Source organism: Tinamus guttatus, unplaced genomic scaffold, assembly GCF_059628265.1.
Source record: "Tinamus guttatus ecotype Peru unplaced genomic scaffold, ASM5962826v1 Tinamus_guttatus_pri_ptg000048l, whole genome shotgun sequence".
NCBI classification, from domain to species: domain Eukaryota; kingdom Metazoa; phylum Chordata; class Aves; order Tinamiformes; family Tinamidae; genus Tinamus; species Tinamus guttatus.
Window position 1 is genome coordinate 7,707,246 of NW_028288582.1, and position 18,138 is coordinate 7,725,383.

Consider the following 18,138-nt stretch of genomic DNA (forward strand, 5'->3'; position numbering starts at 1 on the left):
ATCACTGCATTGATTGATCATCAATAACAATTTGTTACTGCTTGTTATTGTTGTCAAAGAGTCAAAAGCTGAATTTTTATTGTACTTGAGAAAAGCCGAAGTAAATATTGGAATTTAAAACTGCTGAAACACCCTAAAAATTACAGTGATTACATTTGTTGATTGTTACAAAGTAGTTCTGCCATTAAAAAAAAAAAAGTCAACCAGGACACATTTGAGATGGTTTTTGCAAAGAACTGTCCTGAAATTTTAATAATTCTAAAAGTTCTTCTGCTCATAAGTGGGATATTACCAGCTATTTCACTACTTCCTGAACCAGTAATCAGAGCCCCCTGGGACTTCAGCTGCTATTCAGGCATTTTCTACACAACAACAGAACCAGAAACCAGACAGGACCCAGTCAGGTAATGCTCAGTTTTTGACCATCCAGACTTCCATGGTAGATTTAACTGCAAACAACCCTTGAGCTTTTCTCGTTTTGGGAAGAGAAGGAATGTGAGGGGCATGTTGTATTACCAATCACTGCTGCTTATAGGGCAATGTTTAAATAACTGAGAGGCAGCAAACAAGCTACTAGATTACATTTTAGAAAAAAACATACGTAGTCACTTCGCTAATTATCAATTTGAGATTGTAGATATTCAGCAAGAACTTCGTGATACTGAAGCTCTATATAAAAAACACTAGGTGTAGTGTTTATCTGACATGTTTTGAAGCAGGTATTATTTTCATGTGCTGAGGATCAACGTGACAACAACATGACAGTTCTCTAAAGACGAAAGCATTACTATGATTTTCCAAAATGTTTGCCAAAGGGACTTTTCCCATACAGCATTAAAATTAGACAATTTGAAGTAAGACTTATACACATAAAAATATCAAGGAGCACTGACAGCTTAAAACTGCAAATTGAACTGCGTGGCGCTTGTATTTTCAGTGTTCCAAAGTACTAATGAATCAAATACATAACTGAGTCTTAAAAGAGATGTTCTACAGCAATAGATTGAGACATAAAAAAAAAGATAAAAAAAGAGGGGAAAACTAAAAATCTTTATACAGGTTTCTGACACCTGCAAAACAGCAAACCACTGAGAAAAAGCATAATGTTAACAGTAAATTGCCACTAAATTTTCCATTTTAAGACTGAATAAAGATCAACTTTCCTCCAGTTCTGTGCAGAAAATATGTCCCCAACTACCTGAAATGGTATTTCAAGGTGCCCTGGGGGGATGTTACAGCAAAGGGCCCGAGTTTGACTGCTGTTCTTACTTGAGCATCTCCTCACTTCAGCCCTGCTTTCATTCTCAGCAGCTCATGCCCCTCAGACAGATCTGTTAGGGAGCTTCAACAGCAACAAGACAAGCCAGAACCTGTTTGAATATCTAGCGTATGTTTCTATAAAACAAGGCAGCTGTGATGTTAAGCACAGGAAATAGAATTATGCAGTGCAGGTCTGCAGGCAACAAAATGCAGCAGTAACACCCAAATTGCTACCTTTGGAAGTCCATGGAGGGGATACCCTGAGCCTGTCATTTTCCCCCCCAGCAGAAGTTAGCCAGTTGCTTCATGTTACAAATTTCAATAGAGGGTGGCAGGCAGCAGTGAAATTCTTGGTCTATAAGTAGCTAACATTTTATCTGAGGGATCTTGCTCTCCGCAATTAAAAACATCTCATCAGCTGCTGAAGGAATCAAACTTACTAATACTCTCCAAATTCTGTAACTAGTCATTACAGAATTCTCTGAAACCTGAACGAACAGGATATTTTCCTCTTTTCAGGTATTAATGCAAATGCTTGCGTCCCTGATTAACATCAGTAGGTAAATACTCGATTCAGACAACAAAAAAAAAGGATATTTTTGTTTGTCCTTCACTTTATTCAGGGATATATGGACAGAGAAAAATGAAATTGGAAGTCTTAACTTTGAGATAAAAAGGATATCAGAATAGTATTTTGTAAATCTCAAATGTTCTCTCACATACATTCCTATTTGTGCTTGCCAGGCTTTGAATGGAAACAGCAATCTCACCTTGTGCAGATCACCTCTGCTAGAAAAAGAAGGGTGTTTCTAGTGACGGGCCACATTGGTTTATTTTCTTCATTTATTTTAAGCTTTCAGATTTATGTCATAACAAGATTTTTTGCTATTTTTTTCTAGAGCATAGGTAGACTTCTGCATTGGATTAATAGGCAATCTGAGTTTTGCCACTTGATTTATAGCTAAAATATATTTAAAGTATTTATTGGCAACTATTGTTATTACGTTCATTTGTCTAGCTAAAATAATGTTTCCTATCATGTGACTAACACATTAAATATATATTAAATTATATGCAATTTTATATAAGCTGCAGCTATAGTAGAATGCTAACTTCTTTCCAGACAACACTTACTCGTATCCCTCTCCTTTCTAATAGCATTTTTTTTCCTATGGAAAACCAGGTTGGGATGCGCCGTTCAAGCTTCTAAATACTGCCAACTGCTGCAGAAGCAATGTATTTCCAGGAGTTAAAAACCAAACCCAACAAACCACCCTCCTCGCGCACTGTGCAGCCGTGATCTTAGGGCAGAGCCACTCGCCCTGCAAAGGGACCCGCACGCGGCGGCAGCTGCTGCTCTGCCTGCGCCCACAGGGATCCTCCCGGCCCTTCAGCACCGGCCTTTGCATTTTTCCAGCTTTAGGGGAAGTTTTTTTCCAAACTTATCCTTTTCTAGGCTGGCTCATTTTGACACAGAGCATATGGATCGCTCACCTGCAGGACACTACAGAGAGGTAACTACACTAGTTGTGAGTGAGGAGATTTACATATATTTTAAGAGTGAAACTTGATCTGTTAATAAAACGTAACTTCTGAACAACACCGTTTACTTTCAGCACTTTTCCCATTCCTACTAGTACAGAGGAATAGAAGTAGATAAGAGATCTGTAAAGTACAGTTGCATTTTTAATCAAGTAGACAAAATGCCAGCTTATAAATGTATCTGGCAGTTTTCCATATGCTAACTGCATTTTAGAAAATAGTATAATTACAGTTTAGTTAGAGCTACCTACAATTATTTCTCAGCATTTTTTCATGTTTGTATGGAAAATATGAATGCCCCCTTCCTTCAGACGTTCTTTAGACATAAACAGAACAACTCCCTCCCCACACCTCTACCCAAGAGGAAGTTTTAATAACTTTAATGGCACTGATACTCAGCATTCACATCCACACTGCCAAGCTAGGAGCCCGAGTTCCACACTGCCTCTCCAATGCCAAAGCCAAATGGTGAGTGTTACTACACAGAGGAAAAAATTACATAGATATATAACTGATATCTCTGTCTTCAGCCAATCTGGGTCCTGCTATAGGGCAAAATCCACTGTGTTTTCTCATCTTTGCAGGAAATACTGACATGAATTTAGCTGTGCTAGCTGCTTAAAAATAATACACGTTCGGACAAGCAACATTCAACTGCACAAATACATGCAAGTCCATGTCTATAATATTTAGCAATTTTAAGGTGCTGAATTATAAACAAGGTATCTGATTTAAGATAAGTTGTCTCAGAGCAGAGTCTGCTCCAATGGGTTAACTTAATTCCATATGGTGAAGGTCTGTATAGGTGTGTGTATCTACTCTTGATGGATCTTTCCCCTCTAAATGCAGCGTTATGTGTTTGTACATGTATGTGTATTTGATTCGGTACTACACAACTCCAAAAGCCTTACCCCACACAAGTGTCTGCAGGACCTCCTCTGGGTGATGCAATTAGAGATAAACCACTAAATGAAAACAGAACAATAGTTTCATTTTCCTAATCAAATTAAACTATATTAAATATGAAGCAATGCTCTAGGTAAGCGTTTTGAAAAGGAATTTGTTCTACAAAGCTTAGATTATATTTCTGTACCAAACATTTAATTCAACAAAGGATTGATTACATCAAAATGATCAAATTTGAACAGAAAGTAAACAAAATGCATATTCAAGGTAGTTTAATATGTATTTTCTGAATTAGAAATATCACTTAAATGATGGATGAGAATTTCTAGTGTAATGATCCATTACTCCCCTCCCCCGTCACTGAATTACATTATTTATACATATAATACAGAGTTGATTGCAGTTGGAAACAACAATATTAAAATAAATGTTTAATAGATACAAAGGTTCTTTTCTCCACAACATAGCTTTTCTGGTGCCTGGACACCAATTTTAAAGTAATTCTCTATTAGCATTAAACTATTTAAGTGCAAAACAATTTTGTTAAAAAAAGAAAAAAATAAAAAAAAAAAAAACTATGATTGCAGCATCCATCTTCCTGAAAAACATTTTGTAGCCAGAAAATAATGACTTTCATTTTCCATGAGTGCATTCCAGGCTGTCTTCTAGCCATCTCTGGTTAAAAAAAAAAAATCAGTGCAAAATAAACAATGGTGAAGTACTAATTTAACCATTGAGCTTACTTGAATTTAAGAAACATACTTTATTTTACACTATACATATATATTTTATTTATATATTTATATAGAGAGATTAAGTTACACTGGACTTGAAAAGTATAAAGAAAACCAAAAAAAGTTACTATTTGTTCTGCAGTACCAAAGGAAGGTTTTTGTTCTTGTTGTTGAAATGAAAATTCTTCCTTGGGTGCAGCCTAGCAGTATTAGCTGTAATAAGAACTCATTACATTATTCCTTTGCAAATTACTATGTGATTCACATAATTCCATGTTTACACTCTGCCACATTACAATTTGTGATGTTCTTTGCCTGAAGAACAGCTCCTGGTTCCACTGTCATTACTTCTTGTCCTGCATTCAGGGATTTGCTAGCAGTAGTGTGGTGGCTATACTACAGTTCCACTTGGAGAATTGGCCTGGTTTTGGGATGACAATAAACCCTGCAAACAAAGCAGTTTACATTAATCCAGCAAGAGAACCTGGTAGTGACTTTACAAAGTTATTAGTCTGAAGCTAAAAATCAGTACAGTTTATTTTTTATTTATTTATTTTTACCACCACTTGTTCTTCAAGATATCAGCACCTTCTTTCCTCCAGAGAAATCTAACCCTCTACGGTATCAGCTAAACAGTGTACAAAAGAGCTTTTAATAAATTTATAGAGCATGTGTGTTTACAACATGAGTTTGATCCCAGGATTTGATTTTAATCTATCTTGTACTTTGAGCTGTGAAACTTTATAAATTATACACCAAAAGTGTATAATCATTTCTTAGTAGCAACAAACAGGCCTACTCTAGGCTCAACAAGTTAGGCTTGACTTGACCACAGAGCACACAGAGCAGTTCTCAATCTCTCCCGTTACAAGCTTTGAATAGAAAAAATATCTATTCAAAAATTTCTTTTACTAGTTGAAAAGGAGAAAGAAACGAAACACTGGGCAAGAGTTCAGTAAGTTTTTTTTCCCATTACAATTTAAGTTTGCATCCAGGAATTTTATCACCTCATTTAACGTCAGTGTCACTCAAATAAAATTCTATATCCTTTATTTCACACACATTGCTATTTTGCAGTATTCCTAGGTAGACAGGAGGCCACTGTTCCTCATTAAGGCAACTAGACACCACAGGAAATATTTTCTGTTTTTGCTTTATAGTAGCCCCTTTTACAGCCACTGACATCCAAGTAACTGCATCTCAAACTTACACAGGAAAAAGCTTAATATCCAAATGCAATTTCCTCTAGCAGCATCATTATTTAATTACAGCAAGTGCCAGCAGCCTGAGGAACATGGTGGCAGCTGAGCTGGAAGCAGCGCGATGAGCAGAGCACCGCGCGGGAAGGATAAATGTGCTTTGAGCAAGGCCTCTCCCTCGCTACCAGCTTAGCTTCTTACCTCCAAATTAAGAGCCTGTGACTCAGATCCATCAAACTAGACAGGCTGAGGCAGCAGTTTGGAACAGAAAGGAGAATTGGGTCTCATCTTCAGAATCTACAGGAGCTCTTTCTCGCTGGGATCCAAGACTCTGAGAAGCCACTACTGAAGGATGAAAACCCTGACCGTAGACAGAACAGGTGGAAGGAGGTCTGGATTGGTTGAATTCAGATCATAAATTCTCTAGTAAAACCATAATCCTTCCTCGTAAAGAACATCTAACCTGACACTTCAGACGTGTTATGAAACCAGATGCATTAATCTGATTTATGGCAGAAAGTGTGAAACACTCAAATGCGTGTGCATACACACACACGCACACACACGTGTTATCCTCTCCAAATGGAACGAGACCCTCACGCTCTCAGCACTTCCGCACTGGATAGAGGGTTCAAACACCTTTGAGGTAGACAGAAATGGGCTGGTCTTGAACCTTGTTGACATTCACGTTGTGCATAGATGCTTGCATATTCAACGAGAAGAGAATTAAGTGTCATGGTTTTAAATCAAGGAAGAGATAGCAAAAGCAGAGTTTTAGAGCAACCAAATTACTGAAGCACTTCTGAAAATTATTATGAAGAAAGTTTCGTTTGAAAGTGAAGGCAAGACGAAACTGCAGATTATTTACTAAACTGTTCCTCAGAAGTCTAATAAATCCAGCAACTAGAAAGTCTTCCTTGTGAAGAGATTATATACACTAGACAACTTTCAAGTATATCAGAAAAAGAGGTGCTAAAGGTATTATTTTCAGTCCTTAACAAATCAGTAACACAAACTGTTTGTAAGCAAATACGGGCTTTATAAGCACAGATGTACTTGGGGGAGCATAGTACAGATTATTTTTACAAAGGCTCTTACCATGCTGTATAGATGAAGCGAAATAAGCACTATTCTAACATCCAATCTGCACTGCAACGCAACTAATCTTGGTGCAAAAACAGCAGCCATTCATTTTACCACAATTTCTTTAGAAAAAGGAAGCACACGCTGAAACGGAGCATGGCACTTCAAGCCTCATAAACTACTAGACACTTTGGACCTCAAGCTCCAAGGCTAGAAAGGAGGATTCCCCCTCAGTTACGGCTTCACTTCCAGGCCACAAATACTTTCTCCTTTTAGGAAAAGGAAAAAATGCAGTGCAAGTGGCTTTGGATAAAGGAATATTAAGAAAAGTCTTGTAATTCAGTCCATGTCCTGCCCTAATTCTGCAACACTGGAGAGGAAAGCAACACAGAAGCGGAAGGAAGATCTGGATAAACATCCTTGGGCTGCTACGGACAGACATTTCAAAACTGCCCCAAGCTTGGCCAGCCAGCGCCGCCTTGAAAGTGATTTAGCTGCTTGTCCCAGCTACAATAATTAAGGTGGCTGTTCCTGAACTTCACTTCTCCGAAATGAGAGCTGAAATGTTGCAAGTTCTTCCAAGAACTTGATTTTAGAAGGAATTTTAGATCTTAGATGCTCGGAGAGGAAAGGCAAAAAATACAAATTCACTTTTTAAACATACAGATTTTATGAAAGTGGGTAGGTCCTGAGTAAAGATTGTGTAGAATTTGGTCATTATATCAGAGTCTTTAAAACAAGACTGTTTTAGAAAGCTATAGTAGACCTAACATAGGAAGCTTTAAAAAGCCATGGCAACACAGGCAACATTTCTAGAAAAGACTCCTATTTCAAAAGAAAGGAAAAAAAAAAAAAAAAAAAAAAGTCCGATGTGCCAGCCGCACCTCAGGTAAGAGGCTGCACAAAAGTTAGGTTTTGGATATAAACGTAGTCTTCTACAACAGCATTATTTGGTCAGTGTGCAAGTCTGGCAGGGGACAGGAAATGGGCCAGCTAAGAAAATCCAAATCAAGAATTAGGTCAAATATCTTCCATCCCACACTCAGAGAAAGTTCTCTGTGCAGGTCCCATCCTCGCAGGGGACCTCCCTGCTCCCAGGTCCTTCCCAGGGGACAGCAGGCCCTTCCCGCAGCAGTTAGCGACGTGAGAGCAGTAAAGCAAATTGCACCATAGCTGTCGGTCTGCATGGATCCTCTGACCTCCCCTTTGCACAGTTAGGAAAAACAAGATGGATAGATAGGGCTTTTCATTCAATGGAAATTTAGTCTACGAAAGATGAGAATATCAGACAGTAGTAACGATAGAGTTAATATCTTTGTGTAAATTAAAACAGGATTAACTGAAGGCAATGATGCAGTCCAGCTCAAGTTTCAGTACTAGAGCTAAACTGCAAGTTTGGCCACAGGAGCAGGTTACTGTAAAGCTGAAGGCTGTTTGCTAATTCACAGCTCTCCTGGCACAGACCTGGAGCCTGCAGCGCAAGTGAAGAAATTCACCTGAGCCCAGTTATGTGCCCTGGACACGAGCCTGCCCGTTCAGCAAGATGGATCAGTGGGTCACAGGAACCCGTCTGGGCTCACATCTCTGCACACCCTTCCTATGTGGTGTTTTGAAAAGGAGAAAAACACAAAGCAAACTAATGGCAACAGTGCTGGGCTGAGAAGAGGAAAAACTGCATGAGCGGCTGATCCAGTTCAACGAATGCAGCCAATACTAACGCAGACAAATAAACAACATTTCTGAACACCTAGTTCATGTCTCACAATCCTCCTTACTGATGCAATTGCACGAGCAATAAACAAACAGGCTCCCACTGAAACTGCACTAACTGGTATATCAATTCTGTTCTTGCCAATATAATTTGTATTTATTTATTTAAGGACTATTCCATCCATAATTTATTCTTGTCCAAAATTGAGATCTCTGGAATCATTTGAAAAAGTCACCTGGACCAAGTCCTTGCTCAGCAAAAGAGCCTAAGGTCAATGCAGTATTTGAGCAACATTTGTTTAAAATTCAGTATTCAAATCAGCTAACCTGGTTTAAGACTTGTTAGAGCAACATGTCCAACAGTTTATCTGGCGAGTTGACCATTATTATCACAAGTCTTTGAACTGCATATACTTCCTGAATCCAGTATTTAACAAGCCCTAATGAAGTCATAAAAATCAATTAGTTGACAATGCCCAAGGAAGCCCCTTCTCAACGTTCACATAACATAGTACAGAGAAAATATTTTATAAAGAATTAAAGCGGAAGGGGGAAAAATCTGATCTGCACAGTCTATTTGTTCGCTATATAGAGGTTTAACATATTATTTCTTAGTATAGTAGTATAGCAGTTATTCATACAAGTAGTTACACATATGTATATAAATAATATAGAAAAGTATAAATGCCTACACAGTAATGACATGAAAAGGAAGAAGTAGTCCTCACTTGCCATTTCACTTGTGTGCATAAAGAATGTTTTTTTTTTTTCTTACAATAGGAATGTACCACTATTATGCATGGCCAACGAAAAGAAAAATCAAGGATGACAGTAGAGCAGCTAAAAATCCTGTCTGTCTTTTGGTATTAGGTAAGATTACATCAAAACTAGGACTTGATTGGCAAGTAAATGATATGCACACCCAACAGACAATTTAAAATTAGTTCAAAATACAACTATTTTGTTCTGTGAAAAGCACACACGCACAAAAAAAAAGCTTTTGCCAGCAAAAACCGGATTTAACTCATGTAATAACACCTTAGAGAAGGTAATAAGGGCTTGCATGCTTTTGTTTCTTTAGCTTCCTCCAACTAAAAAAATGCCTGCAAAATTTTTCACATTAGAAAGTGAAATTGATATAAAACTATAAAAAATGGATGGGGAGGGATCAGATGACTTAAGGCAATCCCATTTGGGTTAGCTCTAAAATAGACATGCCCTTAGCATGAGAAGAAATGAGCCAAACCAAGTTAATAAGATAGATTACAAACTACCTCAAAATCAACTTTAAAATCAGAAAATATGAACAAAGTTATTTCCTTGAGACCTTTGTGCAACATTTTTAAAGGCAAGCAGAAGACAGGTTAAAGCTCCCAGACAACTTTGCCAAAGTATCTTCTATGATCACAGAACATGTGGAAATTAGTTTCTTGCTCCTACTGAATCCTGAGAAACTGGTCTGAACGACCAGCTCTTGCATCCTTTGCTGTAATCAGTCCTTCACACGAACTTTCAGGACAGATTTCACTTTATTCCTCTACTGACACCTGTTCTTAAAAAAAAAATCACATATATATGTTTTTATATACACACACAAAAAAATATATATAGGCAGACAGACTTAGCAGCCAACTACCTTGTAGGCATCAGAAAGTTCCCAAGTTCATATAAGAAAGAGGTTTTGCTCAGCTTTAGTCGAGAGAGGAGATTCCCTAAAAGGAAAGTAGAGCCCTACCTGACAGACAGGGTCCAAAAGAGCTAAATTTATCCCCTGAAGTTTCTCCAAAAATGCATTTGAAACATCACTTCTTTGGCTGCCTCACTGGCTAGCAGAACTGCTGCTGCAAGGAGAGCCTTGGAAACACAACCCCTGTCCAGATCGAAGGGAAGTTTTTCATCTCTGCATAAACAGCTTCCAAGACATAACCAGAAGTTTTGGACTACTCGGTGATACTTTAGACTGTTTTCTAGACTAGCCAGTGTTTTCCTAGACTGAAACCACCTGAATGATGTGAGCAAGTCACATTCCCAGGGCTGTAAACTCAGCGTTCATTAGGCAAACGTCAAGACACGAAGCTGGATGGAGAACATACACCCTGCACCGCAGTCCGCAGCGGAAAGAGCTCCTGTAGAGTCCAAGGAGGAGCCGACAACGCTCCGTGCCAGCTCCGACGCGCAGAGCAGGGGGCTGAACGCACCCGGGTCCGTCCTACTGCATCTGAGTTTAACACAGACTTGATGAATGATAGCACTCTATGTTACATTGCTCTAGCCCAAGCAAAAACTATCAGAAGACGTGACCTCATCAGCAAGATTTAAGCAAAGCGTATGTATCTTTTTGAGCGGAAGTGAAAGATTCACTCAGAATAGGTTTCAGGATGTGGTCAACTTCTTTCTTTCAAACAGAGCAAATTAGCAGTTTTTCCCCTGTGGCCATTTGTTCAGCACAGTATGATAGCAGAGGACCACCTAAGGACTGCAACATCAATTAAAACTCAGATGTGAAAAGGACTATCGAAAATTATCTACATTTACAGTTCAGTAACACATTTTTATTTAACATCAGTATACAGAGGACAACCCCAGCGAGTTATTTTTTAATGTCAAGTATTTAGTAAAGTTCTTCAGCTGTAACAGTGACAACAGAACAGCTAAAAATAAGCAGTATGAAACAAACATGATTTTCTTAAAATTATAAATATACCAACAATACTTCTTAAAGCTTAATTATTGCAACAGTTAAATTAACAATAGTTCATGTTAGAAAGGCTCTATGAAATTTATTCAAGTTGTCAAGAAATTAGATGGAAGTGTAAAAAGGAAATACATATGAATTTTACTTTTGATCTTCACTAAAGGTAGTCAATACAATTTTGTACAGTATCACCTAACATGTCAATCTTTAACAAACTCCAGTATACAGAATTCATAAAATGCAGAAAAAAATATTGGTTTTTTACATGTAAATTGACAGTAAATTAACTGACACAAATTTTATTATTGTAACATAAGCAGGCCAGCATTTTAAATATTAATTTAGTAGCTTTATACTGTTAAAGGGGCAGACATATACAGTCATTCCAAGTACATAATCAAATTTTAAGAGGTGATAATTCCGAACACGGGATCCTAGAAAGCGTTTAGTAAAAGTCATGTTATTTCCTAATCCAGACACCCTCCTCATAAAGCCTTTTGCCGGGTTACGATCTCTCCTGGCTGGAGCGGAGCCGCTCGTGGCCGTTCCCACACACGCACGCAGACACTCACACCTTGCTATAAATATCACACCAGTGTACGAGGCTTAATGCACCCTGACAGCGCGGGCAGCCCATGTGCAACGTGGCTAGGGCGCACATGATAGAAAGCTCCAATTTCAGCTTGGTAACCTGAAGTCATATAGCTGTGTTTCAATTTTACTATAATCATCCCTGAAGTTTATACAGATACCGTATCACGTTGAAAGAAATCTATTTGATAGTACTTAAATACCAGCAATTGAACTTCAATTGTAATGATGAAATGCTCCTTTCCATTGAGGAAGAATTAGTATGTATAGCTGCTCATCTCACTCAAATATAGTACACGAATGTTTAAGTACTTTTACTAAAACAGAAGTCAGACTAAAACATGATACTGTACTACAATTGTAGTTAACTAGAAAATTCAAGGATGTTATAATTTAAGTCTAAATTTTCCTGTACAGTAAGTCAAATAAATAAATTGCATGTGCATTTGTTTTACAAAATGGTAACGTGTTTATCTTGCTGGGTTATACACTGCCATTTCGTCCTGGGAAGCCCGCCCAATCTTACCTTGAGCTTTTGTACAAACAAAACTGATCTCATATTTTAGTAAGATGATATGGAGTTGCAGTATAAAATGGTGAATAGTTAATTTTGGAGTCAAACATAAGTCACCTAAAAGTTTTCATTGAACTTAACAGCTTGCAGCCAGTTTGTAATTCTATCTCAATATCTCAATTTTTAAGCTTAAAAACAAAGAGGATGATCAGATGAGCTGTTTTGCAGACTGGGTATCATGGTTTCTCTGGGGGATTTTCTGGGGGGATTTTTTTGTTGTTGTTGTATCTTGTATGTCCTGTAATTTGGCTTAAAGTAGCTATAAAGGTGACATTTGCCATTTTACCTTGCGTGGGTTGTTTTTTTTATTTGCCTACACTTCAAAGTTAAGAGAGCAGTTCTATAACTCCACAGAGCGTTTCCAACAGACTTGGAAAAGGCAGGGGGAGGCTGTAGCAGACAGCTGATCATCACCACGTTCCTGAGAAGAAAGTTCATACTGTTGGTTAAGGCAACCTATTTTTCCCCCCATCCTGAACCTTCTTTCTCAGAAACAGGCTAACAGAAGGTGATGAGAAGAAATCAAAGCTCACGAACCCTGAGCCTCGCTCAGCTTATTTAGTGTTGAATTTTGCCTCTCACTTGCTCTCATCCTGATGGGGAGTTACTACAACAGTCCTGAAGGTGCATTTGTGGCACAAGTTATAGACCCTTTACCTGGGGAGGAAGCTCAAGGTAGGATTCTGGATGCACTGAGTTAGTGATCTGCAAGGTTTGCAGCAGATGCTATGTGCTGCAGAGCCTATCAGCTACCAGAAGGAGCAGGGCTGGAGAGACATTTCTGGATTTTTTTTTTTTTTTAATTTACCTTTTTAAAACCAAGGGCATGGCTAAAACCAAACCATGGCTATCAAAAGAATGAGGGAAAGGTAGCACCGACTCAATGGAAATTACACTACACACTGCAAATCTACTCAAATTTTCATTCAATTCTTTCTTTAGGCTGGCAATGCTATGAATTTAATGAAGGCCTTTCGAGGCAATGATGGCAGGAGCAGCAAGATTCAGAGGCTTTCACTCTAGAGCTAGTGGACAAAAAAAATTAAAAAAAAAGAAGAAAAAAGATGGAGATTTAAGATCACTTGGGGGTCCATATTTGGGGAGGAAGACTAGAAATAGCAGCTTTAAACCCCAGGGATAAAATAACTTGCAAGACAGAAATGAGTGGTGTATAACCCAGGAAGAAACATTACCATGAGTGTTTTATACTTTGACAATTTTCATTAAATAAAACTATTAAGTGCTCTCCTATAAACAAAAAGGATGCTCATAACTTCCTTCTGGCACAAATATTTTCCTATCCCCTGTAAACATGCCACCAAAATTTCATTTTTACCAGCAGAGTGAGCTCATTATAAATGCAAGTGAAATCAGGAAAACAAATCCATTTGAAATTTCTAAGTAAATACATCCTAAACAATATGGCATTTACAACAGTGTGCAATATATTAATTTTGAAAGTGATAACTTCAGCATGAAAATTACTTACCTGTAATTAAAGTTTTCCATATTGGCCAATACATAAATCCTGATTTTTGGTACTGCATACTTTATCTCTGAAATATTTGAAATGTCATATTCCAAATCAAAATCAATATGCAAAAAAACCTGTGTTTAAGTTACAGACAAGTCTAAAATAACCCCTCTCAGCCACTGAACATAAGTTTAACAGAGCAGTGTTTAGCAGGACAGTTTTGGAACAAAAGCAAAATAGGTCACAATGGAAATCTGAGGCACTGCTCTATGTACAGAAAGTTAATTCTTAAGCATGAATCGCACTGAGTCATAGAAGTGACAACTGCTTTAGCATCTTCATTGGGGACACACAGTTAAATAGTTTACTACTTTATTTTTTAAAAAAAAAAAATAGTTTGTAGATCTTAAAAAACAAACCAAAAAAAAAAACTCTTAACTTTTAAAATCATACCTTCCTCCCTTCTTCCCAGATACAGATTTGCAATTTTCAGTTTGATTCAACAGCCAGCATTAAGCATCAAGATACTGGGTGGACACAGCTCTGTGCATAGATGCGCTGTGACCAACTTGAGAACATCTCCAAGAAACTTGCATTATACATACGCTATCTCCACGTCAAAATGGAGATGTGCAAACCAACTACCATAAGCCTAAGCAACAGCAGATTTTCAATTAGATTGTCCAATGTGGCAATACTGAAGTATTACCAAAGTATTTTTTTTTTCAGATGGCACCCTATAAGCCTCAAAACTTCAGGAAGTTTCACAAAAGTAATGACCATTTTCAGTAAAATAATTACACTAGTGTTTTCATAGCTGTTTTCCTTTTAAAATGTTGCTGACAAACACAGCCATATGTAGCAGAAAACACTTTTTATAAAGTAAGTATCACTTCTAGATTCATTCAAGATTTATCTTGTTGTTGGACTTAGTTGGATTGCAGAAAAACACACCAACATTTTGTCTATGTTTAAGTGAATCAACAGTAAAAGTTAGTTAGTTAGTTGTGCATTTAATGAAAGCTCTGCTAATTGATCAGCTGCTGTCAGGAAGAGTTTGTCAAGGATCAAGTTTAACTAAAAGAAGTGACAAAGTAAAACTGAAGTTATTTAGAGCAAGCTTGGATGATTATCCCTAATTTAACCAAGTATGCACAAATCACGACCTGGCTAGAGTTAAGAGTTCCTTGATTGCACAGTACTCTCTCATGGACTGATCCAAAATTTAAAGAGCACAAACTACAGTCAGTAAAGGACTTAGAAATCTGCTGACATTTTAATAAGAATTGGTTTTATGTTAATAGCAGACCACCACAGAAAAGTATAGAGGAATAAAACACTTTGGCATTAATTTTTCAGAGGCTCGCATTTCTCATTAGATTTAAAAGCAGCAGCTTTTCATAAGCCACTTTCACAGGGAGTGCAATATTCTGTAGAAAAGTTGAAGGACTATAATTACTTTAGCAATTGACATGTTTCACTTCAATTTTTACATAAACAGCTTTCACCATATTGTGGCTACGCTTAAGTATAAGAACACTAATCAATAGTTCAGATGCACAGTATTTATTTTTCTTGCTGGAAGGCAGCTATTCTTAAGAATTGTATCCAAGACACTTCAAATCATTCAGAAATATGGCATGCAGTATCCAAAAGTATGGCTCTGAGGATTTTTTTTTTTTATACATTAAGCATAAAGAAATTTTATATTCAACATTCATTTATATTTCAAGAAAACTACCTATTCAGAGTTCTAGTTCTTTGATGCAGCATTAAGGATTAAAACTTACCACTTTACCAGGCCTTGCCCATGTGCAAATAAATCCCTCCTGACAAGCAGTGACTATACAGTCTTCAAGAAAAATTAACACAGTCAGTCTTTCATGTGCTATCTTTTTACAGATAAGAGGCTCTAATAAGGGAACATCTTCCATTCGGGGACAGAGAGGTGTTCCCAAAGTTTTAGCTGGGTCCGTTTTGGTTTTAGTAACTAGGTTCAGTTTGTCACTGCTCTTGCTAGATATATGTCCCATGCTATGATTTCTCTTGTGATCTTTTTCATGGTGTCTTTCCTTCCGATCATGTAGTGATAAGGTTGCAAATTTACTAACACCAGAAGCAATGGCACCATCCATGACACTGCTTTTACTGCCAGCATTTGAGACTGCAGAATGCGGAAGGCTGTTTGACCGTGGAAGAGGAGGGGGTACTGAGTTTCCAGGTGTTGTGATACTGTTTCCGTTACTTCCTGGGTTAGCTCCACCACTTCCAGCAGGTGGACTCGTAGCATTCATGACATTTGTATGTGTCCTTGCTCTTGAGAGAGGTTGGTGGGGAAAGAGGATATCTTCTGTGAGATCCCATAAACAGAGCTGCGTGTCCTGGCCTACGGAACCAAATCTATACGTAACGCTCACCGGACGACTGTCTGTAGAGTTCCTTTTGGATAGCCTAGATTGCGTACTATTTGCTCGATCTCTGCCAAAATGAAGGTCTTGGAAATCCTCATCACTTCCACTAAATTCCATTGGATCACTCTCTTCTACGCTAGTGGTATACGGATCAAATGCAACAACACTGACCCATGATTTGTGTCCATGGCCTCTAGCTATTACTCGACAGTCCACAAAAGACCAAACTGTTACCAAATCATCCTCTCCACCTGTTACTATATATTTTCCATCGGGACTCCAACACACACACAGCAGTCCTCCAAAGTAGCTTTTCATTGTACCATGCAATTCCACCGAATCAAAGTTAAACACACGAAGGAAACCATCCTGGCTCACACATGCCAAGTATTTCCCATCTGGGGAAAAGGCAAATTCGTTCAGGGCACCCTCACCTACTGTCCATTTAAGCAGAGGGTTTCTTGTGGATTTACTCTTGCAAGTGTGAACTGCAAAACTTTCTCCTTGTTTAAGTAGCTGGTAGTGCGGGGCTGTGGTACCACAAGTGTGCTCCACGTTATATAAGTACATATTGCCACTGGAATGAGCTACTAGGAAAAGGCTTTCCGAACCTGGCACCCATTTTACACAGGTTACTCTGGACTTGTCTATTAGTCTCTGTGAAAAACAAAGAAGATACACATCAGCAAGTCTGTAAATTAAAGTTTTAACGATGAACTGTAAATCTGAGCTTTTGGGGAGAAGGGGGAACAAAGCTTAAAGTGAGCAGAGCTGTCTACAAAGGAGCTATATTGTTACTGTATTTGCAAAAAAAAAAATCATCTTTTCAGGCAATTAACAGGAAATCACTTTTAGAGAAAAAGCTCTATAAAATATTATTATTATGGTCCAGTGCTATTCCACAAAGAACACACTTCAATCAAGTCAGTCTGTTGTTGCAAATCTCAAAGAAACATCCTTAGGTTCATTTTTTGCTCTGTAGGTTGATGAGCAGCATGAAAAGGAAACAAACACTTGAGAAAAAATTCAAGAAAGCACAAAACAAACTGTAGAAGGGCTGTCACTCATCCTCACTACACAGCAAACAGGCTTTAAGTCAACAACAGTAAATTTACAGTCTGTTTTTATCTGAAGTCACACAGATAAACTGAAACCTCTGGAGAAAAGAAAAAAAAAATCAACAAAAACACCACACTTCAGAAGCCTAAACCAGCACAATCTTCATACTGATTCGAGGAGCCAGTGCTATACAATCAGCCTATTAACATGGGAAGTTAACAGTTAAACACATGTAGTTCACTGAATACAAAAGGTACCACATCCTTTGCTCCCCAGACTCCCTATCCCATACTTACTTTCCATATTTTAGCCATAGACCTATGAGTACTCTCATTTACCATCTGACTTAAATGACATTTCTTTAATGGAAAACATATTAATAGATTTCATCATGACAAAACAATGAATTAACATATTATATAAATATCCATGTTCATAATGTGTTAAATACTGTAAGAGGCAGCAATAAAATTTAATTCTTAGTTTGCTACTGTAATTCTGGTAGACTTCTAAATCTGGCAACAGTCAGCCATGCCACTGCTCAATTGTAATCGTGATAAATTTAATTATCGCAAGTAATTTTTATATGTAAATACAGAGGGTTATACATTGATTATAGGTTAAAAGACAGCTCAGCTATATGAAAGCTAAGAGTACAAACACAAAGAACATGAAGAAATACCAGAGCAAGTCACAAAAGTAATAAAACAACCCAAAATTTGCCATTCTGTTTTTCAGAAAAATGAATATATACACTGACTGTTATCCATTCCATACCTGTGCCTGTCACTGAAAAGTAGCACTTGCTCATTTTAGATTATACTTTTGTACAGTTTTGCAGCTGTCAGCCTCTGTGTGAAAGCAGGAAGCCTCTCTCCTATGATTTCTCATTGATTAAAA

General features: G+C 37.7%; 1 protein-coding gene across 3 annotated transcripts in view; it reads right to left on the bottom strand.

Moving 5' to 3' along the window:
* Window positions 1-3,881: 3,881 nt before the first annotated feature.
* Window positions 3,882-18,138, bottom strand: part of WDR20 (WD repeat domain 20) — a 45,155-nt gene continuing 30,898 nt past the window's right edge. Inside the window, exons 3-5 of one of the 3 annotated variants that reach the window (XR_015914390.1) lie at window positions 15,559-16,836; window positions 13,784-13,850; window positions 3,882-4,887 (exon numbers count right to left, since the gene is read on the bottom strand). Coding sequence is in view for 2 of the 3 variants with exons in the window: in XM_010215233.2 (XP_010213535.2) it covers window positions 4,834-4,887; window positions 15,559-16,836 (1,332 nt within the window). In the remaining variant the exon portion in view is untranslated. Of the gene's footprint in view, window positions 4,888-13,783; window positions 13,851-15,464; window positions 16,837-18,138 lie in introns of those variants that run through there. The other 2 variants (XM_010215233.2, XM_010215234.2) reach the window with 2 other exon arrangements.